At 36.7% G+C, this 27234-nt stretch overlaps 1 protein-coding gene across 2 annotated transcripts in view; it reads right to left on the bottom strand.

Annotated features, from left to right (window-relative positions):
• The window catches only part of Atp8b4 (ATPase phospholipid transporting 8B4 (putative)), a 260993-nt gene that overhangs the window by 118820 nt on the left and 114939 nt on the right, over positions 1 to 27234 (bottom strand). For both annotated transcript variants that reach the window (XM_078049629.1, XM_005316551.4), the window contains exon 7: positions 1337 to 1409. In XM_078049629.1, coding sequence (XP_077905755.1) covers positions 1337 to 1409 — 73 coding nt within the window. The remainder of the gene's footprint in view (positions 1 to 1336; positions 1410 to 27234) is intronic.

Below are 27234 nucleotides of genomic sequence, written 5' to 3'. Positions count from 1 at the left end.
TGGCCAGATGGGAAAAACAAAGGCAAAAAAGATGAAGTATTTGCTCTCACTGAAGGAACAGAGCAAAGATTCAGCTCTCAGTTCCGTATTCAGTTACCATCGGCCTCAACAACCTAGTGTTCCTAATTTTTAATGATCTGGAAAAAGGGTCAAACAAGTAATTTAAATTGTCTGAAATAAAAGTAAATAGATTGTGAATGAGAACCTGGCAGACTACCCTACATATGAGGAGCCCAAGCCACAGTGTGTGGACTTTGAGACCTCTGTTTTAGCTGCCCTGACACCTTTTTGCTTATTTTTGGTTCTCAGTTATTTTCTGAAGTCACCAGCGACATAAGTGTTCCTCCATTTCGATGGTGAACTCTTCTGTGCCTGACCTGTCCACTGGGTACTTCCTAGCCTGGGCTCTTCCACACAAGTCAGGAAGTGCAGATGGAGCATTCATGAAAGAAGACTGTTTCAGAAAGTGCATGTTTAGAAATCTTAACTAGGTTATTGTTCTTGTAAATAGATCTCGGGATCATATTTTTCCCTGTCATAAAATGTCTCAAATTTAATGAAGAATACAATTTGATTCACAAAATTGCAGTCAACACAAAAATTTTCATAAGTAACATAATATAGAGAGATATAGAGACATAGATTAATATATATACATTTGACATGAACCCTATAATAATTTTTAGTCTCTAAACTGGGTAACTTTTGTCACTCTAAATTTAATTTGAACTATAGTTAGTTGCATATATTTTTGGAGATTGAACTGAATTTTATTAAGGAAATTTTAATATCCAACATAGCTTGAGAATAGATAGTGCATTTGATATGCAAATGGAGGCCTCATTAATATTTATTAAGTCAGCACAATCAATAAACATTTTCTGATTATTCAAAACTAAGCATACATTTTTTTCTTTTTCTCTAGATTGTTGTTTTCAAACATACCACAAATTAACAGTATTAATCATAGTATTAAGGAATAGCATTGAAAATACTTGAAAACAAATTGTTTCTAAGATACTCATAAGTACTTTAACATGTTTTATTTACATAAATTTATTGACATCCTGATTTAAAAATCTCTTGTATCTATCAATGTAAAATATCACAAAGGAAGTACACAAGGTGATAATTACTCAGCCTTATCTGACCACGTTACTGAAAGTAATAAGTTAATATATTTTAAAGAGTCTATAATTGAGACTTTGTACTGTTACAATACTGGTATTCACTCCTTAATTACCCTATATTAGTATGGATTTACTAAATATAATTATTTCTATCTATATGCTATTTTCATCTAAGATACAGTCTTCAATTAATATTGAATACTCACAGCAACAAATTGGTTATTTTCTAATTTAACGATGTCTCCCACTTTGACATTCATCCATTTTTCATTCTGCAGTCTAAGAACAAAAATAAAATTAATTTTTTCCAAGAATGGAGAAGAATCAAAAGTATAATCAAGGGAATGTATTCACAGTACAGTAACATGTAATGGGAGGAAGCAAATAAGGTTTCCTAGGATGTTAAATTCAAAAGGGCCTCTCATAACAATGTTCTTTAATATGAGAATAAAGGCTCAGAGAGGTTAAGTGATTTGCCCAAGGATACGCAGTGAGTTAATGATACCCCTTGGCAAAATTCAAAATGCCTAACTCATGGCTGAGTACTCTTTTCACCGCCTCATGATGACAGATTTATACAATGGCTATGAACTTTCAACAAACCCAATCATTAACATTCTTTTCAAATTCCCTATTAATAAATACAGAAATATCATTGCCATTGTCTCTGAAGTCTATTTAACTAGAGGCAAAAAGAGATGGGAAGACAGTGGTAAGAGAGAGTAGTCCTGGGCAATAGTTAAAATACAAGTAAAAGGGAAAAAGAATAAAAATTTGGAAAGGACCACAATGGATGAAAGAAGAAGACTGGAAGACCAAGAGAGACCACCTACAGACGCTGCCCAGCACTCTGGCTGAAGGATGGACCAATGAACCAGGACCCAGAACGACACAGCTGAGATGCTGCACAGCTTTCTTTGATATAGATAGTCTATCTATATAGCAGAGTCCCAAGCCCACCCTGCACCAAGTTCAAAGGGTTTATGATGAAAAGCAATTGTGTCCATCAGATCTGGCCCCTGGTGACAAGTTAGTTGGAGCTACCCAAAGCCAGAGAGACTGGAAACAGGCCACCTGTGGCAGGAAGCCACAATGCTATCATCCTTTCTCAAACTCCCTGAAAGGTAAACCCGCCTTGTTTTCCAAGCTGGGGGCCCTCATCACACTTCTTCCTCAGAGGTTCCCTCTTAGAAGGGAAAGCCGGGCTGCGTAGGATAGGATTCCCTTGTAAGTTAAAGTGGGCAGTTTACTTTCATTGTGTACTTTATAAAAAAAAAAAAAAAACTCATTTACTTGCTTTATAGGCTGGAAAACCATTTTAAATATTTATACAACTGTGAAATATGCCTCACACTATCAACCCTGCTGGGTCATTTGGCTTAAACACTCAAAGAATTTTTCTTTAATACAGATCCAAGTACATGTTGTTCTGGAAAATTTTCAATTGCGGCATTTTCATCTGTAGCCAGAATTCAATCATTTCTCCAGTGCCATGCTTCTCTGCACTTTATCTAGCTCGATGACAATGGGGGAACTTGGGAAGCCTTGTAAATCTCACTTTATTTATCTTTACAGGTATGGATTATGCGTTGGTTTACTTCTCCCAGGGATACCTCTTTTGGAACGTTTCTCAGGGGACTGCCTATCAGAAATAGTAGACATGAATGGATGGAGAAGGATATCGTGTCATTTATAGAAATTACACTGCTACTGAATTGCCCTGGAGTCTCTATTGAAAGTGCATCTGTTTCAGGAAGCTGAGATGATACTAAGTTTCATTTCCAAACTTTTATTCTTCCTATTTTCATGCTATAAGTTCAGGAAGGACTGCACAGGAAACAGCAAGTGGTAGTCCCTAGATGTTGATCCAGAGTCCAGAGTTGTCTAACTGACAGCTCTGGACAATCAATAACCTACACCATGAACAAGCAGACATTTGTCAGATTTGTGAACAGAGCCCTGACAAGAAGAGAGCATAACCGTCACAGAGTAAGATTATGCTAGAAAGTCATCTGTGACTTGACAAAGATACCAGAAATTGAAAGCAGAGTAAGATAAGAAATATAAAATATATTATTTTAAGGAAGAGAAAATAACACTCTAAAAATGTAGCTCAAATTTTGCAGAAAAGAGGCCTAGAGATATTGGTAAATCATAAGTCGTGTGAGATTTCTTAGTTAATCCCTTATTTGGAAATGTATCTATAGAAGAATAAATGTGTATTATACAACTACAGGTGTGAATTTTTTTAAAATATCATTTCCTATTCTTCCTTACTAGACATATTAACTGCACCTAACTAGGAACTGAGAGATATATTTAATGAGCATGAAAGGTCATAACTACCAAAATATCCAAATTTACTAAAGAAGCGGAAACTAATAAAGACCTGCAAATCAATTTAAATTGTCTATATTTTGAATCCCACTATCACCACCATAGATAATACAAGATCAAATACATCCCTGCAGAATTAAAGGGACATGCAGGAAGATTTTCTTTAAAGCTCATCTTCAAAATATTTCTGGACTTTTAAGATTTTAAGTTATATGGTGATTGGGTTTCGTCATTACCCCAAAACAATAAAAACAGACACTCCCTGGTTCCCCATGTGTGTTGCAGCTGTTTGCTAGGCTGGTGTTTGAAGCATTCTTGCTTCATAGCTCTGGAGAAGGACACACAATGGCCTCATGGGCTGTGAAGATGACACTTGGCCCCAAGGACTCAGTATCTTTGAACTTGGCTTTTACCTATGTCAATGAAAGCCCTCGTGCTTGTGTAGATGAATTGCCATCTGTGAATATCCTGCAAACAAGTTCATGTATTTGATTACACTGAAATTCCAAGATTTTAAAATGTGGATCAATTTTCAGAACCAGATTTCTTTAAAATAGGGTAGCAAGACAGCCTTTACCTTAGCAAACTCACAAGCCAATTGATTCATAAGCCAAAATTTAAGAAAATAGTTCATATAATTTACATTCTAAAGGCACATAAAAATAAAGAGTTCAAGTGCCACAGAATGACAAGAAGAACTACTTTAAGGGGGGAAAAAAACTTTTTATGTACCCACTCTGAGTTCTAAGAAAAGAAGATGAGAGATAGCAACTTCACCTAATAATTTTGATAAATAAATTAAACCTGCTTTTTCCTGATGATACACAGTACACTATTAGCTGCTAGGCTTAGGTGAAAACCTCTTGGAGAAAATATAAGTCTGAGAGTGAGATGGCACTAACCATGCTCTATGTCACTGAGATGGCACTAACCATGCTCTATGTCACTGAAGTGTTGGCTCCCAAGGCTACAAATCAACGGTTTACTTTGACCAAGATACCAAGCCCATTGCTGAAGCTTAAGGTATGCAAGAGGGGACCTTTGACAGGCTCATTAAGGTGTCTGTCATCTTTTCCATACTCTAATACTCCTAATTTCCCATTAGACACTTGAATTCCTGAAAAAAAAAATAGACTTTTTAAAAGCTTCAGAAGAAGTGTTGGGGTACTATAGAGAATAGAGTTGACCTTCACCAATTAATCAATCAGTCCACTTACACCAGCCTTGGCTTCTTCTATAGTCTCCAGCATACGCCATATAAAACATGAAAGCACTTCCTGCCCATAAGGACTTTATTTTGTTCACCTCTGTATCCTTAGGATTTAGAATAATGCCTAGGTCATGACAGCCACTAAATAAATACTTATTGAATGAATGATAAACAAATTAAAGAATATAAAATCAATAGTTCCAAAATCATTTGTTGAATAATAGCATTTTCCTGAAAGTGTAATAAGAATTATAGCCGCCAACATTTATTTAGTGCTTATTACATTCTAGGGACTGTACTGATCCTTTCGTGTAAGAGTTGCCAATAAAAAATAAATGAAATGTCATCAAATTTGAATTTCAGATAAACAACCAATTATTTTTTTAGTCTAAGTGTGTCCCGTGTAATATTGGGGATATACTTATATTAAAACACTATCATTGTTTATTTTGATTTTCACCCGAGTGTTACATTTAAATTTGCTATACCCACTGAGACTATTTATGATTCTTAACTCATTTAAACCTCACAACAACCCTATGAGATAGTAATGTTTTTACTCTCATTTTATAGAGCGAGATACAAGGTTCAGAGAATTTGAGATGTTTACCCTATTTTGCAATATCTGTAAAAAAAATTTGAAATGCCCACCCACCTCAATACAGATAGCCCACCTGAACCAACAGTACAGATGCTTCAGTATGAATGTACAAGATGTTTATTGTAGCATTATTTATAGCAACTGATCAGAAGCCAATTAAAATTAGACAGAAGTACCATAGAAAACTTATTCCATCATGGCTCCTGTACTCACTGGGATACAATGCAGGCACAAGAAGAATAAAATGGTTTATATGTGCTAATATGAAATATACTCTAATATACATTATTAAGTAAAAAAGAAATATGTGTGGGTAAGAAATTTGTGTTTTGGAACAAGGATATACTTACATATATATGTGTTTTTGCAGGCACAGAAAAGTTCTTAAAAGACACACAAGAAACTGTTGAGTGGTTGCAACTAGAGAAAGGAAATGAAGAGGGGAACTGGGAGACAAGTAAGAGTTCATTTCGACTGTATACTCTTTTGTGCTGTTCAACTTTGGGGCATGACACAAACTGGCATTTTAAAGGCCAATTTAGGAGAGAAAAAAAGAAATGAAAACTTTAAGGTCACATGTAAATGGCAGGACTGGGACTGGAACCTAAGTCTATCTGGTTACAAAGCCCAGGCTCTTCATGAATCCATATTTATTGTTCTTTTTTACTTTATTTTCTATGGTCATTATGTGCTGTCTGTTTAGGAAGAGGATAGACCCTGAGGAGCTGAAGTGATTTGATCAGGGCAATGGTACACGCTCCCAGTGTTTAAAACCAGCCAGTCCAAAGACAGCTTGCAGTCATGGTCCCCTGACACCAGTGCTCAGTGGGCAGCAGGGTTTCTGGTTCTTTTCAATCCCAGTGCTGTCAGAGCTGCAGCAGAGGGAAACACACAGCTTGGCCCTAATCCCCTAACAGCACAACGGTGAACAGGATCTCATTATGTTGAGAATGAACATAATGCTCATATCTTTGGAATCTATTTATTTTGAACAATGCAGATGTTTCCCTCCTTTTCCTCCCTTCTCCTTAGCAAAATACTTAAGCTGAGGCAAAAAATCACACAGGGAGGTCTGTAGTCAGCTGCTGAAGATGGTCTCTCACCAATTCTGCCAGGAAAAAGAGTGGGTGATGATGAAAGATGCAGTCCTACAGCATGGATAATTTAATTTAACCATTTATTGAGGGAAAAGTAATGAATCTTGTAGATGTCCTGCCTTACTTATATACATTTATATGTAATTTAAATCAATCCTAGTGTGCATTATTTGGATGCTGAAACAAACACACAATTTAGCCTCCATACTTTGAAAATAAAATGATTGATACACTTATTAAGTTTTACGTGAACAATAAACCTGCTGGATGTTGTGCAGACTAAATCTTTCCCCTAATCGGTCTCTTGAGACCCTCGCTCTTTTCTGTAAAGTCTTAGAAGGATTCCATTCATAGTTAGCTAACAGATGACACCTCCTGGTGGCTGGGGAAAGGTATCCTGTAAGTCCTGAAGGGGATGTGCTGGCACTACAGAGAATCCACCACAAACTGAGAGCCCACTCCCCAAATTTGCTATAGACGTGTTCATGTAATTATTATAATACTCCTTTTTAAAATATTTTTTAGTTGTAGATGAACACAATATCTTTATTTTACTTATTTATTTTTTTGTGGTGCTGAGGACCGAACCCAATGCCCCACACATGCGAGGCAAGTGCTCCGCCACTGAGCCACAACCCCAGCCCAATGCTCCTTTTTAAATTCTAATCTATTTAACTTTCTCTAGTTCCACTTTCAATTTCATAAAGTCAGTGTGAGCAGCTTCTCACTGTCTAATTATAAAAGTTTGAAGGGAAAATCTGTAAACTCATCTCCCACTCCAACAGTTAGTAAATAAGGTTGGGATGGTCATCATTACCCTAAGTACGTGTATGAAGACACAAAGGATGTGACTCTACTTTGTGTACAATCAGAGATATGAAAAATTGTGCTCTAGATGTGTAATATGAATTATAATGCATCCTGTTGTCATATATAACAAATTAAAATGAAAAAAAGAAAACATTTCTGTCCATTAAAATATTCTAAACATTACCACTGACTCCCCAAATAGCATAAGAAGAATGTCTGTGGCAAAAATCTATTTCTCTATGGGAGAAAGAACATATTTTGATGAAAAAAATTATCAGCAACCACCTTAGCCTGGTTAGATGAACCATTCTCTGCATCCAAGTGACCACACTTTATTTTGAGAAATCTGAGAATTTTCTCTTACAAAGTTCAATAAAGAATAACTTTTCTTTTGTGGAAAAAAAAATAACTCACCCCAAAAGTAGTTCTCAAAGGAGAAGAAAATCTGAGGGTCTTAGTTCCAGGATTAAAAGCCTAGATTATGTTTTTCCATTGCCTCTATTAATGGTCTCAATGATTTTTCCTATGGAGGGGCAGGTTAACAGAAAGAACATTGACTGCTTAAAGTACCAAGTGAAAATAAGGTCCATACCAATAGAGACAATGTGCAAGTGTCTCCCAATGGTATGATTTGGTTTGCTCTGGTCAGAAAACTTAATATTTCTGAAATCAGTATACCTGATTTTTTCAGCCCCAAATACAACTAAGGGAATCTCTGGAAGATTATGACCTTAATTACTTGCTGTATTTTCAGTCACATTAAGTCCTAAACACTTTCTCACAAACTTAAAACTTCGCTTTAAAATAAGTTGTAATGTTTATCCTCTTGAGCTCCTCAAAAACAGAATAGCTTGTAGGTAGAATTCTGAACTAGTTGATCACCCACTGGCATGTAATTTGTCACCCTTCGCTAATGAGTTCAAGACCACCCTGCACAACAGGAGCACTCTGAGCTAGACACTGTGCGGAGTGTTAGGGCTACAAGTGGAACTAGATGCAGTTGGGTTTATCAAAAACCTAGAGACTCATGGGAAAATGTAAATCTGGCTCTTAAATAACCTCAATTAAATCATCTTTGTCTCCTGATACCTGGAGCATGTGGCTATTCTTCCATTCAACAAGGAAAAATACCTGTATTTCAGGAGAATGACCTCAGTATTAAATTGTTTGCCATATAGCTGTCATCAAAAGCCCAGTGAGAAAACGGATAGACCATAGAGATTGTCTAATATGAAGGATATATTAATTTTCATGCCTTAAGATATTCCAAGCTTTGTCCCCATATACAGTGAGCTCATCAGAAAACTATATGCCTGGACTTTATTACTCTGATCCCTTTAGACTTGTCTTCTCAGAAGCATGACTTAATACCATGCCAACAGTCTTCAATCAGGTCATGTGTAAAATATCTCTGCTCTCTGAGGCTTCAACCATTATGTCATTCATATTTCTCTCAGCACCAGGATAAATCTTATTGCTCACAATTACTAGAATACTTCCTTCCACTGGACCATCAGTTTTATATCCTCAGCACCTTCATTATGAGGAGAAATAAAGTTCAAGGACTGTTTTAAATTCATGAATGACAAATCTTACTGGATTGTTTAAACAAAAACTAGAAAATTTTTATACTATGACTGACTTTTTCAGGAATAATCTTGATAATTTAATAAACAAAATTCTGTTCAGAATGAACCAGCAGTTGGAACTGAACTTTTAAAAATTATTATACTCTTATGGATTGGCCTCCTGCTAATGAAGGAAATGATGTGACATAGCAGAAGAAGTTGTAGAATTAGAAAACATAAACTTGAGTCCAAGCTTTACCATCAACCAGTCATGTGACTTTGGACAAGAGTTTGACCAAAATTTGAATATCTTCCTAAACCATAAGAATCTTGTCAAGCTCTCAGAAAGTCTGTTAGATTGAGGTCTTTAAAGTGGCATAACACCAGGGGCTGGGGTTGTGGCTCAGAGGTAGAGCACTCTCCTGCCATGGGTGAGGCATTTGGTTCAATCCTCAGCATCACATAAAAATAAAATAAAGATATTGTGTCCACCTATAACTAAAAAATAAATATTTTTTAAATAAATAAATAGAATGGCATAACACCGGGCTGGGTTGTGGCTCAGTGGTAGAGTGCTTGCCTAGCATGTGTGAGGCACTGGGTTCAATTCTTAGCATCACATCAAAATATAAATAAGTCTGGGGCTGGGGATGTGGCTCAAGCGGTAGCGCACTCGCCTGGCATGCGTGCAGCCCGGGTTCGACCCTCAGCACCACATACAAACAAAGATGTTGTGCCTGCCAATAACTAAAAAATAAATATTAAAAAAATTCTCTCTCTCTCTCTCTCTCTCTCTCTCTCTCTCTCTCTCTCTCTCTCTCTCTCTTCCATTCTCTCTTTAAAAATAAATAAATAAGTAAAATAAAGTCATTATGTCCAATATAACTAAAATTATTTTTAAAAATGGCAAAACACCACCTAACACTTAAATATCTGTCATGAAATTTGTGAGTTTCAGATAAGATAAATTTATAAAAGCAGTTTTAAACTGTAAAATATATGGTGATTTTTTTATTATTATGAAGCACCTCATTATAAAGATGGTACATTATGATTTTTACTTCAAATCTTCAAAAGAGCTTTTTACCTTTAACTGCTGCCCATACTTTCTCTAATCAGGACTCATCTCCACCTACCCAGCTATAACCTCTCTGGTTATATCCAATAATCATTTCTCAGTTTTTCTTTATTTGTCATGGTGAGCTGCTTCCTCTTTCTTCAAACACTCTACTTTAAATCCAGAATGATACATTCACATGGTGTCCTTTTTACTTCATTAGTCACTCCTCTACAGTTGGCTGTGTCCATCAAAGGCCGATGAGTTGAAGGCTTTGTCACCAGCCTGTGGCACTACTGAAAGATGAGGAACCTTTAGGAGGTAGGGGCTAGTGAAAGAAGTTAGGTTTCCTCAACACAATGACTAATATCTTAATGGAGCTATGGTATCCCAGTCCAGGCAGACAACTACCACAATAGCAGGAACCATCCCTAGTAATCCCCATCTTGGAACTTCATTCAAGAACTATGAACTCCTGATTCACAGATATCCAAAACAGCAGCATTCTTGTTGTTATCATCTTTAAAATATATCTCACGTGTGGGTAATGGATGATATTATAAAAGTGCTGCTATTTTTCTGAGTATACAGTATTATGGCTAAGTATATTTTAAGTTCTTATGCTCAAAATAAATAAAAGTATTTACTGATAGCATGATAACAACATCCAGAATTTGCTTCTCAAAAACCCTAGAAAATAAAAAATTTGGAATAGACACAAAAACAATCAATAGTGGCTGCTATAAGGTAATATATAGATAAAAGTTCCATTCTCTTTCTACTGTTCTATTTGTATTTGAAAATCCATGATAGATGATGATAACGATGTAGATACATAGAAACACACACACACACACACACACCATACTACTTCTTCTTATGTCTTCCACCCTTATCACCCATGTCCATGGCATTATTGTGTCCCTGGGACGACAGTAGGAAACAAAATTTGTCATCATCATTGTGCCCTTGCCTCCCTCTACTGTCCAATCTCTACGTATCAGACAGAGAAATATTTTTTGTTATTCATATCATTTTCCTGCCTGAAACCCTCCAATGGCTTTTTATTACATTTAACATAAAACTGGAATTCTCTATCAGGACCTACAAGAACTGAGTTTTTCCCCATTCTTTGGAATTCTCTTTATTATAATACTCCAGTCATTGTGGAAATCATACTGTCTGGTTCGTTTCCACCTTGGGACTTTTATACTTGCTGTTCCTGTTACCCACGATCTTGGCATGTCCAGCTCCCATTCAAATATCACCTCTTCAAGAGGACTTTTTGGGAACCCTATTTAAAATCATCTCCCTACACCTCCCATCCTATCATTCTCTATTCTATTTTATTTTCTTTGCTGTACTTAAAAAGTATGTCCTACAAGAAAGCTTACTTCTTCCTTCATGCCTTTAATTTTCTAATTTCTTCACTGTGATCTGTCATGAATGCATATTGCTGACTGAAAGGATAGGTGGAATCTGCTGAATTTAAGCACTCACTATATTTCAAGAAAGGTGATAAATCCAATATGGACTCTTCCCTGAAGTGACTGGCAGTCAAAAGAGAGCACCTAAAAGGGGCTAACTTCTAAAATGCTGTGTTTAATTGTGCCCTGATGACATTTGTAACATGCTGTGGGAACACAGAAAGAGTACTGATTGTTTTACTTGCCCAAAGTAGAGACTGAAGGAATTTCCAGAGATGGTAACACAGAAGCTGAGTCCTAATGGATAAAAGAGAGAGAAGGAAAAGAACACACTGCAGGTTTTTAAAAGCAAGTCATTTGGTGTGATTAAGGATGATATTCAAAAGATGAGCTAGAAGCTATACTGAAATAGGTTATTTTGATCATAAAGGACACGTAGGAAAGCTACCAAAGAATTTTAACAGGAATATAAATTCATTTGGACTGCTTCATGGAAAGTAAAGTGGCAGGAATGTGAATGTCTCAGCAGAGCCCGGTCCTGCCTAGAGAAATATCACTCACCCCACACACTATGCCAGTCAAGACCCCAAGGCAATATCTCCATATACAACATAAGGATGTCATTGTTTTCCACTGGAGAATTTATTGGAAAACAAAACTTAAAATAGATTCTCAGCATGTGGAGTAATACTATAGGCCAATAATAGACTATGAATATAAATAGATGAGTCACAGAAAAGACAAATAATAAATGTAGTTAATAAATATTTGGTAAAACATAGTTAACTAGAAAGCAACAAAATTTTTAAACAACGCACCTATTCCTACTCACCAGACTGATCTAGAGTTTTTAAAATATAATACTTAAAGTTGTGAAGGTGTCATGAGAAAAACACTTTCATTTGTTTAGATACAAGGATAAATGTATAGGCAGAAATGTCCTGGAAAGCAATTTAATGATATGTAAAACTTCAAACACCTATTTGTTTCTAAATTCTGTAGAAATATGGTTATAAAGAAATAATTGGAGGTGCACATAAAGTTCATATTCAAAAGATGTTCCTCTAAGAGTTATTTAGGAAAACAAAAGACTAGAAACAATTATCCAACAATAGAGGAATCATCAATTACAGCACATCTATTATACAGTCCTTAAAAATATGTTATCAAGGAATTTTTTTAGACCATATGTGATTTACCATGTCAAAAGAAAAAAGTGGAATACAAAATTGTATATTTTGCATGTACTTTTGCATATATACATATTTGTAAGAACAAATTAACAAAATGAAAAATACTTTTACAGAGTAGATATTTTTACTTTTCTAGGTTTTTTATTTTCATTGATTAATTTTAGTTATAAAGCTTACTTCCTCTAGAAAGCCTTCTACGAATCCCTAACTAGACTAAGTATTTCCCCTTTAGTATTTCCATGGATAGTCCATATGAATACCTCCACCATCGTGTACATTAGGTTATAACTATCACTTGTTCTCTCTCTCCTCTACAAAATGTGAGAAAACCATAGATGATATGTCAATCATCTTCAATCCATAAATAGTACTTAATATTTGTAGAACTAAGATGAACGTAAACATTTCTCTTTGGTTCAGAGCAGCCATCATAAGTCTGGTCTTAATAGTTCTGGAACAATCACTCAAATGTCTTCAACTAGGCTGGTTGCACTGTTGACTGTAATTAGTTTTTCTAATCTAAGCCAAAAAAATAGGGTGTAGACAGAAACTACAACACTGTGCCCTGCCATAAACTAGGGCATGGACTAGAGTGACCACATCAATCTATTTGTCTCAGATCTAGCAAATCTGAGTAACATTGGCTTTTGGTACCTTGTGTCCCACTGACCACAACTCTCTAAGTCCTGAGCCAAGGGCTGGTATATCAAATGGAGGTTCCATTTCTATATTTCAAGTTAAGAGAAATGATATAGGCCTTCTAATAAATCCCTTCATTTCTCCTTACTCACACTGATATTACTCAAATGCCAATTATGTTGAATTGGTTTTTGTTTGTTTTGTTTTTCTACCCCTGGATCTAAGTAGAGATTAGATAGATAGATAGATAGATAGATATATAGATAGATAGATAGATAGATAGATAGATAGATAGATAGATAGATAGATAGATAGATCTCTATGTATTTATGTGTGTGCATGTATATACAAGTCAACTCTGGTTTTCTCTATTAGGAAGATGAAATTTTTCCACCAGAAAGTTGCCCTTTTAGTTACTTTCTGGAAAACACTCTACATTTGTGCTCCATCCAGCTCTGTGACGCAGTTTTTCTGCTTCATAGCAATAACAGGACAGCCTCCCACTCTCCCAAGCCTTTTCTGCTTTCTAGTTATCAGGGGGTTTCCAGGCCTTATGGCCTTATTATAGTCTGTTAAAATATGTCTAAATTTATTATGAGTTATCGTCTCCCTCCGGAATTTCTTTTCTAATTATAACAGCCACTAGAGGAACTTTTATTTTCAACTTGGCTAATTAGGAGATTTCATGCCAGGGATGGTGGCCAATAATCAGATACCTCTCAGTAGAATTTATACTAGTTTGACATTGGTTACAGGTTTGAAATTCAATATCGACAAATCTGCATGGAATTATAAATATTTATGCTACAGCCTTTGCATATTTGCTTGTAAAAACTCTAGTCACTACATTTTTAGATATCCAGTTCTCTAAAATGTTCTCTATTTAATAGGGTCATGTTAAATATTGTTTGCGTAGCACTCTTCATATCACATTCCACTGTTATTTCTTCTTCATCCTTGAAAGAAAAGTGAGAAAAGAGATACAGCACAAGGACAAAATTTAGAATAGAGAGAAAGTAAAAGAGGAAACAGAGAGTAGGAGGGGAGAGAGAAGAAGGGAGAGGAAAAGGAGGAGAAGGAGGAGAATAAATTCCTCATAACAGCATCTTGTGTCACAAAAAACTGAGTCAGAGGCAAAAATATATATATATTTTTGAAACTCCTATTTACTACTTTCCATAATGAAGGATCAGGTAAAAAAAAAAGGGGGGGGGGGCGGAGTCCAACAAAGAAAATAAGACATTTGCTGAGAAATAGTGTTATTTATTGTAGTTCATTAGTTATTTGATGGTGTGCAAATGAAAGAAGCTGTGTCCCTTTTCTTATTTTTTTAATTTGTCTTATTTTTACTGGAAAATTAGGGCTCTCATATTTTTAAAAATATCAACCTTTTAGTTTCATCCAAGATTCAGAAGGAAATATTATAGGGATGAAGACAGAATTCCTTTAAAGTCATGTACCTAGCAATTTAACTCATGGTACTGTGACCCCAAAACCAATTTCTGATGAAGCAAGAGTTTGCAGAGCTGAGTCCTCAGGGGGCTAAGTCTGGACAGCCCTCCTTGGATGATAGAGACAGTAAACAGATTGTATGATAGGGGCCGGTAATTTCCAACAGACACTTAATAACTGAGTCTAGAAGGAAAAAGCTTCAGCTCTGAACTTTTGGCAGAAAACTTTACTTTTTCTTTTTTTCTTTTTTTTTTTTTACATTTTAAAACTATTTACAGTTCATATGTTTTCCAGACCCACTCTTCCAGAAGCAAGGGCACCATCCCCTGCCTGAGTCTCTCAGCACTCCACATGTGATTTCACAGGCAGCCAGCCAGATGAACATTTAATTTGAAAACGAAGCCTTAAATTTAGCAGTGTGAAGGGGAAAGCACATCTGAGCACAAATGCCTGGAGAGGGGCAAGGTAACCAGATGAGGCGAGGGGTGAACGCCATTTGTCATCCAGGAAATTCAGAAAGTGCTGCTGGGAGGGAAAGGTCTGCTGCAGACCCCAGCAAGCCCTGCTCTGCCCTCAGTGTCTAGAGCTGCCCAGATTCCCACAGTTTTGTCTGTCTAATATGCTACAACGTAAGGGAAGCTATCAATGAAACAGTAAGCCTGCTTCAGGCACTGTCCTACACTCTGCTGTTTCAGAAATGAAGCTCATTAGGTGAGGTGGAGAACATAACTCTCTTCCTTGCTTTAAATTTCAGATATTGTCTCATGCGTGTTAAGGCATGGCATACCAAATGACTCCTAGTAACACAGAATACTAGGATTAAAAATGGGTTTGGTATTCAAGGACCTCGTATATATTCAAGTGGCAATTATAGCAATGATGCACATTAAAAGTGCAGTATATGGACACCTCCCCTTGTCCTTATATTAATTACAGGGAAGAAGGGGGGGTATTCTGCTTTTGCCTTGAAAATGAAATATTTACCTTACTTAAATGCATTTTGCTTTCTCAACATATAATATTGAGGATCGACTGCATGCTGTACGGTATTCAGGTGGTAAGAAATAGATTCTCTCAGTCTCAAGTAGTTCACATGAATAATAAGAATAGACAGACAAGTCTTCTCTTCCCCACAACTACCCTGACCTCTCTCCATTGGTTTCTCCCAATGAAGCAGAACAAGATTTTTCAAAGACAGAATTTTCCATGTATTCCCTTTTGTTGTTAGGGGAAAGACTCAAACTCTGAATGTGGTCTTCAAGGTCTTGCAGGATCTGACCTCTCATTGTTTTCCCAGCCCCATCTCACTCTGCTCTTCTCTTGGACTTTCTCTCTGGGCTGTGACCACTCCGTCCCTCATAATAAGCGTTCTCCACCCTTCCCCAGGGCCTTTGTGATATACTATGCCCTCTGTCTGGAATTCTTCCCATCTCATTGCTCCCTTCTTCATCATCTCTGCCAAGTTAACTTCTAGTCATCATTAAGTTCTCAGCTCAAAATTTACTGCCTCTTCAAAGAACCCTTTCCTATTCTGCCTCACCTCACCACACGCTGCCTATCTCTCACCCTGCCACCCCACAAACCTTTCTTTAGAACCATATTCTTTTCCTTTGCTGCATTTGCCTTGGACTGTAATCATACGCTACCTAGAATGGCTATTTTATTAAACCTACACCACCACCACTGGACACTAAGCCCCAAGATTGCATAATCAAGTCTGTTTGGGTTTGCCTGAATTTCTAGCACTTAACACAATGTCTGGGATACCATAAGCACTCAATAAAGACTGAAAAGTACACGAGATGTAAGAGGACTATTAGGACACCATGTGCTAGATAATAGAGAAGAGCACAGGATTTGTGAGAGTATTGGGTCAGGCCATTAACTCTGGTAGCCTCCTGCTCTGACTTGTCTCCCAATGCTTTTTGCTACACTTTCTTCCATCTGGAATACAAAAGCCTCACTGCTGAAAGCCCCTACAGTTGAGTTTCATCTTCTGTCCCTAACCCATTATGTGACTTACTGTCTTCTATCTGATGTTCCTCTTCTACCACATCCTAATCACATTATCGTCATATCTACCTTTATAAGTCCAACCTCCCATTTTATGTTAAATCTTTCTTTTCTGTAGTCCTTGGCTTCCCTTCTTTGCTCCTCACCATATGACAACGCTGAAGAGGATCACAGAATCAGTATTTAAGGGCTGAGAAGGACCTTGAACTCTCTAGCCTACTGGTACTCAAACTTCAATGTACCTGTGCTTTTTAAACACGCAGTCCTGAGTCCCAGATCCAGAAATCTTTATTCAAGTCTGGGAAAGGAACCACGAGTCTACAGGTAGGGTGATTCAGACCTAGGAAGTCCCCCAGTCCCATGTAGAGAAGCACTATTAATGTAATGTTATTCATGGAGGCCCTCAAGGGATGCCACAAGCAGGGAGCAGGTGCCGAGGGCATCTGCTCTGTGCCTCTACCCCAGTTTCATGCTGAGCAGCAATATTTGTACCTATTTTATATACTGAACTTCCATATATGATTGCATTTAGAAAGGCTTCTGCTAGCCAGTGCTATAGGGCACACTTGTAATCCCAGCAGCTGGGGAGGCTGAGGCAGGAGGATTGAGAGTTCAAAGCCAGCCTCAGCAACTTAGCGAGGCCCTGAGCATCTCAGCAAGACTCTAAATAAAATATATAAAGGACTGGGGATGTGGCTTAGTGGTTAAGCACAATAGGTTCCATCTTTAAAAAAAAAAAAAAAAGAAAAGAAAAGAAAACTCAGTGCCACAGTCAATCAGTTACAAACCCCAGGACCAGACCCAGCCTCCTGACATGAGGCTGGTGGGCTCCCCACAACACCCTACTGACTCGTAGGGTAGAAAGACAACAGGGATTTTGTGTTTCATGCAACTGTCTTATGATGAGTGGCTTACATATGAAGAGGGCACTTGTGGCTGGCCATATTTCACCAAAAGAGCACATAGTTGGAGAGATGGGAGGGGTGGGAGAAAAGGGATTTACATTTGCTCATCTACCCATATTTCTTATCAGGCATGTTCTTAGCCTCCCCCTGAAACAAACCTGTGAAGAGCCAATCATCTTTTATGATTTGGCCCCTTTCCTAGTGAAAAACCAGCCTCTACCTCAGAGCAAAGCCTGTCCAAGAAAGGGACATGACCTTAGTCCTTAGAAAAACCCACAGAGCACTCCTAAGCACATTCCCACCCTGCTAAGTTGTTTATCTACAAATAACAGGAGAGATCTGCTGCGCCAGGTGTCCCTTACTCAGTCACGCTAGATGGAGACCCATAGTAACCCCCTAGCAGCCACCAATCAGCATGAGACAGGGAAATACCTGGGATGCCAAATAACCCTCCCAGTGGTTTATGGTGGTTGATAACAAGTTGGGAAACCATGTAGTTCAGCACGTACACCCCTCTTGGCTTAAACCAATCAGTTCAAATAAATAACCCTTTTGTACTGACCAATCACCCCTACCCAACTTGTTCCCGCCAGTGAATGTGCTAATCATGTTTTAGAGTTGTTATTTGATTTTCCCGCAGTGTGTGATGATTTGCTATGATGTATGTGAAGTCCCTGCCCTCTCCAAAGAATGTATAAAACTGCTGCAAACCCTGGGCTCGGGGCCTCTCAGCGTCACCAGTTGCTGTGTGTGCACTCAGAGGACCGAGCTAGCTCACAATAAACACCTCTTTGCTGCTGACATCAATCTTGGGTCTCTGGTGGTCTTTGGGGGTCCCGAATTCAAGCATAACACCTAGTTCTCCCCCACTCTCTCTGCCCCATATATCCAACCCCCGCCCCACCATTCAGTTAGCTCTTCCCCAGTTGATCTTTGCTGCTGGCCTAGTCTTTCAAGGTTATTCTGAGATAATAATAATCCTGCCACTGGCCTCTTAAAACTTGTGTTAAGGTCCCCTGTGTGTGTGCACCTAGAGAACCTCATGCTTCTTTTTATCATGCCACCTATTACTGCAAAATTATAGTCAGTGAATTTGTCTAGCTCTTTCCCTAGACTCCAGGCTCCTCGAAAGAAAATGAGACTTGGTTCCTATATCCCTAGTCCATAACAAGCATATTGGCTGGTACAGAAAAGTGTTACAGAAAATGTGAATTGAATGAACAGACAGATGAGTGGTGAGCATGAATCCCTGCCAATATGCTCAGTGTCCCTATAAAACTTGTACTGCACATCCCTGATGAAGCACTAGCACATGTTGATAGATGCACAGAGCAAATCAGATGATCTGATGAAAAGCATGCCCTATTGCCAACATATCCCCTTAAATCTCCACTGCTGCTCATGTGCTCTCCTCTCTGAGTCCTCTCTAAATCTCATTTTCATTTTCAATACATAGCTTTTCTTTCCCCCTACAAATCCCAATACTGGGTTTAACACTGTAAATGTTAAGCTAATTTAAAATTCAATAGGTAGGGCTGAGGATATGGCCCAGTGGTAGAGTGCTTTCCTAACACGCATGAGGCCCTGGGTTTGATTCCTGGTATTAAAAAATAAAAAAACAGAATCTTATGGTTTAGAGTTGGGATTCAGCTCAGTGATAAAGTGCTTGCCAAGCATGTGCAAAATGCTGGGTTCAATTCCCAGTACCACTCCCCCCCCCAAGAAAAAAATCCAATAGGTATTTATTGTAAAGAAATGTTCACTTATTTTCCAAAGATTACAGAAAATATACTTTATTACACCATATGTTCTCAATATAAAAATACTATCAACTTTCTTCACATCTTCAAAGTCTCTTCTTTCTCCATTATTTAGAGTTCGTCTCATTCTTTCTGTAATGTTCAGCATCACTCTCAATTATATTTTCCTTATCTTCAGTATACAACTTTGCTGCTAGGATTTTTCTTTCTATATGTTGCTGACAATGTCACTGTCACAGCCCCAATAGTTCCCAAGTTCTTTAGATCTAATTTAGAGATCATTACTCTTACTTTCTGCTATCTGCCAAATCCTTTCTTTTCCCTTCTAGTATGGCACATCCAATCCTTGCCAAATACCAAAAAGTAGAATTAGAACACTTCCTAACATGGAATGAGAAAACAGATTTTAGTTTTTGAGACTACTGTTTAATTTAAAAGTGGTCCAGTGTTCCTCTGAGTTACAGATTCAAAGCACCATTCTTGACCAGCTTCCCAAATCCTATACCAGGTTCTCTAACACCTGGCATTGTTTTGTCTACAAAGCCTGAATACTGACAAGAACTTCTAAAAATCACACTTTCTTAATGAGATGAGACTCTTTTTTTTGATGCCTTATGTGTGAATAAAACAATGAAATATTAGAGTGTCCTGGCAATTCCAGAGATAAAGATAATCACGTTCATTTATATATGATAGTTTTATATTTGGGGAAGAAATTATGTCTTCCTTAACTCTGTAGTCCCAACATAGAACAATCTGCCTGACACACAGCAGGCACTTAATAAATGTCTGTGAAGTGAAAGAATAAACAAACATAGAACTTGTTAAGGGAAAACTAAAAACAAGTGGGTATTAGTTTCCCAGGACCACTGTAACAAATTACCACAGAGTATACAAATTCAAACAGCAAAACTATATCCTCTTGCAGTTCTGGAGGTGAGAAGTCTAAAATCAAGATGCTCAGAAGGCTGCAGTCCCTTTGAAGGCTCTGGAGGGAGACCTGTTCCATTCCTCTCTCCTAGTTTCTGGGAGCCTTAGGCATTCCTCAGGATAAGGCTATGTAACTTCAGTATCTACCTCTTTCTTCATATTACCTTCTTTTCCATGTCTCTTCTTCCCTTCCTTTCTCTTATAAAGACATTTGGATTTGGATCTAAGACCCACCTTACTCCAGGATCATCTTATCTCAAGATCTTAATTATATCTTTTCTTTTCCAAATAAAGTCACATTCACAAATTCCATTGGATGTATCACTGGGGGCAGAGAGGGCAAGAGACATTCAACTACAGCAGTAGGCTATGGAATATTCTCAATTATTTTTAAAACAAATTTTATATGGAGGAGTAGAAGAGAAAAAGGAAAAATGGAGGAGGAAGGGGCAATATAATATGTTCACAAATTAATTATAGTTAATTTATAGATCTAGGTAATGAAATCAAGAATAACTTCTATATTCTACTTAAATTCTTTCAATCTTTTAATTTTTTTAAAATGTTTTACCCACTACAGACAGATCATATGCAAATTTAAAATACAGTCGAAGTCACCCCATTGAGATTACTTCAGGAAGTCTAAAGCAAAATATTCCTATTGTATTTTCTATGAAGAAAAAAATCAGTGGGGGCTAAATAGTTAATCAAACGCTCCTAAAACATTGGTTTGGTATAAACAACCTTTGAGCTATGATTGAAACTAAGTCTATTCATTATAATACTATAAGCTCTTTTAGCTTTCAGGTTTGAAAACATTTTTAAGATCTTAACTTTTCAAAGTTAAAGTTCTAATATCTCCACGGCCTCTGTGGTATGCCACTGGAATTACAGGAATGTGCCACTGAGCCCAGAACGAATCAAGTTTTAAAGGTTAGGTGATATATTTTTACAAAGGTGATATGCTTTTAATGTGCTCTGTCACCTAAGATAAGTGGGCCCTGGTTACATAAGAGTCTGCCATCTTGGTGAGTAGCAGCAGTGGGTTCAGAGCTGAAGAAAACTCAGACTCCACTGAGTGATAAAAGTGAGATAAATATGAGGATCCCCAGATTCTGAGAGAGAGGAGACCAGAACCAACTACATTGAACACTCAATGGTGAAAGCGAGATTCAAAAGATCAGCAGCAGAAGAGGAGAACTTCTTGGGAAGAAAAACATGTGGATTCCACATTGTTTGGAAAGGGCTATGTGATGTGAACCTCCTCAATTACCTCCTCCACAAAATCTGCAGTCAACTCTACCTCACTCTCCAAGGTTGTTATGTGAGGAAGTTCTTTGAAGGAGTGTTAAGAGGACAAAAAAAAAGCAGCTAACATCTGTGTTATAGAAACTTTAAAGATGATATTAGAAGATGCCACTAAAAACTCCACATGCAGAGGTCTGAAAGTGTTATAATTTCCTGTTATTTCAAGATTCATCTCATTTGGGGAAACAGTCACCATTTAGAAATTCAACCTTTAAAAATCGCATCCTTGCAACATAATAATTGATTACAACAGAAAATTGTTTATAAGAACAATTTCACAGCTCACATACAGAACTCAGCCCATTGGCAAATGGACCCTTCCATCTGCAAAGCTGACAAGCAGAAACGGCCTGAGAAATGATCAACACAAGACTTGAGAAACCAGAATTAGTTTTGTGAGAGTGAAACTATTTTTGAAACAGTTTTATTATGAGTTATCAGCATGAGTTAAAAATTAATTTCACTTTTGGTCTTTCACTGCATCCAAATAGCACTTGAAACTACTCCCATTAGCTTGCTTTTGAACTCATTATTTAAGCCCATAAAAGAGATTTATTAGCATTGTTTTTAAAAAAGAAAAAAATCAAGCATTTTTCTCCTCTAATTTTACTTTCTAATCTGCAAGTCTCTTCATATAGATCCGAAATAGCTGTCCCCAATGGTGTGATCATAATGTAAAAATAATTTGGGCAGGCTGAGGATAAAAATAAATAAGAAAAAGGGAAAAAAGGCAAAACGTCAGAGCACTGGTAATCTCCCTGTGTTTAAGCACAGACATCTCCACTCCAAATGCAAATCTGTAATTGAGATGAGATAACTCAACAGAGGGTGCATTAATTCTCCCATGAGATCAACAGTGTCCTACTCTCCTGCATTCAAGACACAGAAAGAATGTGCTTCAGCTGCATGTGCACTAAGTTCAATGGTCTTTGGTATTTTTTATTGCAGGTGCAGATAAAATCAGAGCCTATCTAATAATAATAATAATTCACTCTTGCCCAAGATTGACATTTTGTATAAAATCCAGCAGAAGGTAATGCCACATATGAAGACTACCCCACACCCCTCCCTGAGAAGTTATTCCCAGGAATTCAGCAATAAATAATAGAACTCTTGACTATTGCTCCATGTGCATCTAACCTGGCAAGATAAAGAAGCTTTCTTCATAGCTGTCCAAAGGATCTGCCAGTCACACTTTTGAAATACTGTCCAAATTTACCACAGAAACTCTACAGACAAGAACCAATATATATTCTTCACATATAAGTACTATATGGTTAGTAATTATAATGTAAAACTTATATTCAAACTGCTTCAAATTATTGATATTTGGGGGTTTATATGTGTTGCTAATACATTTTTTAAAGCAGCACTTTTTTTTCATCTTGTGTAATGATTAAGAAAAGATAAACTTGGAACTTATTGATGTTCTGACAGTCATCCACCCAGGAAACCCCAAATTTAATTGAAATGAAACCTTCCAGGGTTTCAATATGCCCAACCTGGTCTTATTCACACATGAATCCTGGTACACTTACGAAGAATTGTCCATGGACTGAACAAGGATGCTTCAGGTTTCTTTGCTTAGTAAAGAAATAGTGGACTCATGTAACCCTTCTAGGTGATTTTGATAAATATGTCACAAAGAAAAAGCTAGTCTTGTGGAAAAGACATAAATATGTCACAAAAACCTAGGTCTTATGGAAAAGGGTAACTCCATCAATCTAGAAAGATGAATAAATTATATTTTAAAATTGAAAGCAGACTAAACATTCAAAAAACAGTTATGTGAATTATGAGACATATACCCAAAGGAATGTTATGCAGCCCTTTAAAATTATGTGTCTAAAAACAATATAAAAACATGGAAAAATTTTAATGATGTGAAGTAAAAACAGAAGAATAAAAATATACATACATAATTATAAGAAATCTTGGCATAGAAAAAAGACAGAAAGGAAATATAAGCAAATGGCAATGATAATAACTTTTGTATTCTAGAAGAGTAAATATTATTTTCTTCCTTGGACTTTTTTCTTGTTTTCCAATTTTCTTTTTTTTGGGGGGGGGCGCGGAGGTGTTTTGTTTAATTATTTTGTTGTTGTTGTTTTTAGATACACATAAAAGTAATGTGTATTTTGACATATTATACATACACAGAGTGCAACCCATTCTACTTTTATCTCATTCTTGTGGTTGTACAGGATGTAGAGTTGTACTGGTTGTGTATTCATATATGAATATAGAAAAGTTATGTCCAATTTATTCTACTGTCTTTCCTATTCCTATTCCTCCTCCCTTTCCTTCATTCCTCTTTGTCTAATCCAATTAACTTTTATACTTTCTCTCCCTACCTCCCTTATTGTGGGTTAGCATTCACATATCAGAGAGAACAATTGCCTTTGGTTTTGGGGGACTAGCTTATTTCACTTAGCATGATAAGAACAAGGATGAATAAATAATTAATAATTATTTATTAAATAAATAAATAATTTAAATAATTAATAAAAATATTTGATTAATTAAATAAAAAATAAATATCCACCCATTTAATATATATATATATACACACACACACACAATGGAACATTATTTTCCAAGTTTCTCTTAATGAGTGTGTTCATTTTAATGGAAAAAATAGATACTAAAGGAAAAAATGAAACAAATTTTAAATCCTCATATCCAATGTGAGTCGTCACTCAATCAAAGTGGAAAAGTCAATTGGGCAAAGGGAAAAGTTGTTTCCACTGAAATAATATATTTGGTTGCATAATTTTTCAGCATTCAGGGATATCATACTTGACTAGTGCAGAGATTATACTCGCAGTAGCCAAAGGAAGCTCTTACTTGACTAGTGCAGAGATTATACTCGCAGTAGCCAAAGGAAGCTCTTATCTTTCCCCATAATACACACAATTTCAAAACAAAAACAAAAACCGATGGGAACAGTTCTGTGAAGCTTGGGAGATTTGAGCAAAGTTTACCAACACTGAGGAAAGTTTAAAGTGGGATTTGTGTTCCACAAAGGGCTGGTGGTCAAGTGCAATTTGAAATCTATAGGTGTCAGGGAAACATCCTGACTGAGAGGAAGGTAATTGCACTGGAAAATCTGATCTCAGATTGTTCTCCTGCAAGAGTGTACATTAAGAACTGTCAGGGAAACAAAAACCAAGAAAAAAGGATGCTGGCTCTATTTGTTAACAGTGACACAAACAGTGACTGCCACAGATGCTGGCAGCCTGGAAGAATGAACACAGAATCCTAAGCTGCATATAGGGAGGCCACACTCCAAGCAGAGTTCATCATCTTCTCTATTCAGTTTCTCACTGCTCACTAGAGTATAGAGCAACTCTGTTCAACAGAACTAGCCACAAATCTGTGGTTTAAAATGTTCTAGTAACCACATTCTAACAGGTTAATAAAAAGAAAAGGTAAATTTCATCTTAATAATGTTATTTAATCCAATGTATACAAAATATTATAATTTCAAAGTGGAATTGATATAAAACAAATTCTTTTTATTGATTTTTTAAAAAAAATAAATGACAGTGGAATGCATTAAAATTCTTATTACAATTTTTCATATCTCTGGTTGTATATAAAATATATTGACACCAGTTAGTGTCTTCATACATGTACTTTGGATGATGATGTCCATCACATTCCACCATCCTTGCTAATCTTCTGCCCCCTCCCTTTCCCTCCCACCCCTCTTCCCTATCTAGAATTCATCTATTGCTCCCATGCTCCCCCTCTCTACCCCACTATGAGTCAGCCTCCTTATATATACATTCAGCATATATTTTTCTGGAATTGGTTAACTTCACTTAGCATTATCTTCTCTAACTCCATTTATTTACCAGCAAATGCCATGATTTTATTCTCTTTTATTGCTGAGTAATATTCCATTGTGTATATATGCCACATTTTTTTAATCCATTCATTCACTGAAGGGCATCTAAGTTGGCTCCATAGTTTAGCTATTGTGAATTGTGCTGTTATAAACATTGATGTGGCTGTGTTCCTGTAGTATACTGTTTTTAAGTCTTTTGGGTTTAGACTGAGGAAAGGGATAGCTGGGTCAAATGCTGGTTCCCTTCCCAGATTTCCAAGGAATCTCCATACTGCTTTCCATATTGGCTGCACCAATTTGCAGTCCCACCAACAATTTATGAGTGTACATTTCTCCCACATCCTCACCAACACTTATTGTTGTTTGTCTTCATGATAGCTGCCATTCTGACTGAAATGAGATGATATCTTAGAGTAGTTTTGATTTGCATTTCTCTGATCACTAGAGATGGTGAACATTTTTTTCATATATTTGTTTATTGATTGTGTATCCTCTTCTGAGAAGTGTCTGTTTAGTCCTTGGCCCATTTGTTGATTGGGTTATTTGTTTTTTTTGGTGCTAAGCTTTTTGAGTTCTTTCTATACCCTAGCAATTAGTGCTCTCTCTGATGTATGAGGGGCAAAAATTTTCTCCCAGGATATAGGCTGACAATTCACCTCACAGATTGTAAAACAAATTTTTAATAAAATAGCTAAACATTTTTTTATTAAGTCTTTAAAATTTGGCATACACAGTCTTTTTACTTGCAACACATCTCAGTTTGGACCATAAACATTCCAAGTTCTCAGAAGCATGTCTCCAATAGCTACTTAGTTGGACAACAGAAGATCTGCACGTCCTTTTCCATGTTTAATATCTACATGACTAGAAATTTTTATGGGATAGGACAACAAAAATTGTAAGTCGCATAAATATGTGCAAGTCAGTGAGTGATTCAGCATTCAGAACAGTAGATGTAATGGAGAAAGAAATAAAACACAAAAATGGGCTAAACTAAAATCTTGAATTTCTGAAGAAAAGAAAAACATGGCAAAATAATTGTTGATCGATCAAGTGTTTAACTAAAAATGTGAGTCCTTCCAAAAAAAAAATTACAAATATGCACTGAAGAATAATTCCTTTATAAGGATATTTATTATGTGACAAAATGATGCTTCCTGTTTTAAAATAAATGAAATTCATTTCCTTGAGTGTCTTAAAATTAAAGAGAGATAGGCTAGAGAAATCTATATGGGTAAAGAGGTGGGTTTGATTAGAGGTCGGTCCTTAACCTGTCTGCGCATTAGACTCCTCTTGGAAACTGAAAAACATTAGGCCTTCACCTCTAAGACCCTCAATTATTCCTACATGTGGCTAGAGCATAGATAGATACATACATACATAAATGCACATAGACATAGTTGTTGTTGTTGTTGTTTAACTCTTCCAAGTTATTCTAACATGACTCCCAGGTTAAGGAGTATGGTGCAGATGACCTCTCCAGGAACTTTCAGGGTACTTCTCACCAGCCATTTACCTGCCCTGTTGCTCCCACAGAGGCCAAAGACAGTTAGCATGACTTGAGAGTGAATGTTCTCTTGTAAAACAGTTACGTCTCTACTGATATTTATAGAGTCAGCCGGCAAATAGTATTTCATGGCCTACGGTTAAGGGTGTGTACTTCCTCTATAGCTGTCACATTTATTTCTACAATATGAAGTCACGCCACCTCTACTTAATTTTACAACTCAAGTCATCAAAAGATTTTATCAGTGCCTAATGCAACACCCATTCCTAAAGCAATTTCACATATTACAACAGTTTGTCAATGCAGAAGGTTGGTCCTAATATGAAAGAAATGAGTGACCATAAAAAAGTAATTAAAAGGATGGTCAGAAGGGAAAGATTTCATTTATTTTCATGGATATTTTAAGACTCAGTTTTACAATGTTGTTCAGCACAGCA

This window comes from Ictidomys tridecemlineatus, chromosome 5 (assembly GCF_052094955.1).
Source record: "Ictidomys tridecemlineatus isolate mIctTri1 chromosome 5, mIctTri1.hap1, whole genome shotgun sequence".
Lineage (NCBI taxonomy): Eukaryota > Metazoa > Chordata > Mammalia > Rodentia > Sciuridae > Ictidomys > Ictidomys tridecemlineatus.
Note: the sequence above shows the minus strand (reverse complement) of the source record. Positions and strands in the feature narration are given on the sequence as shown.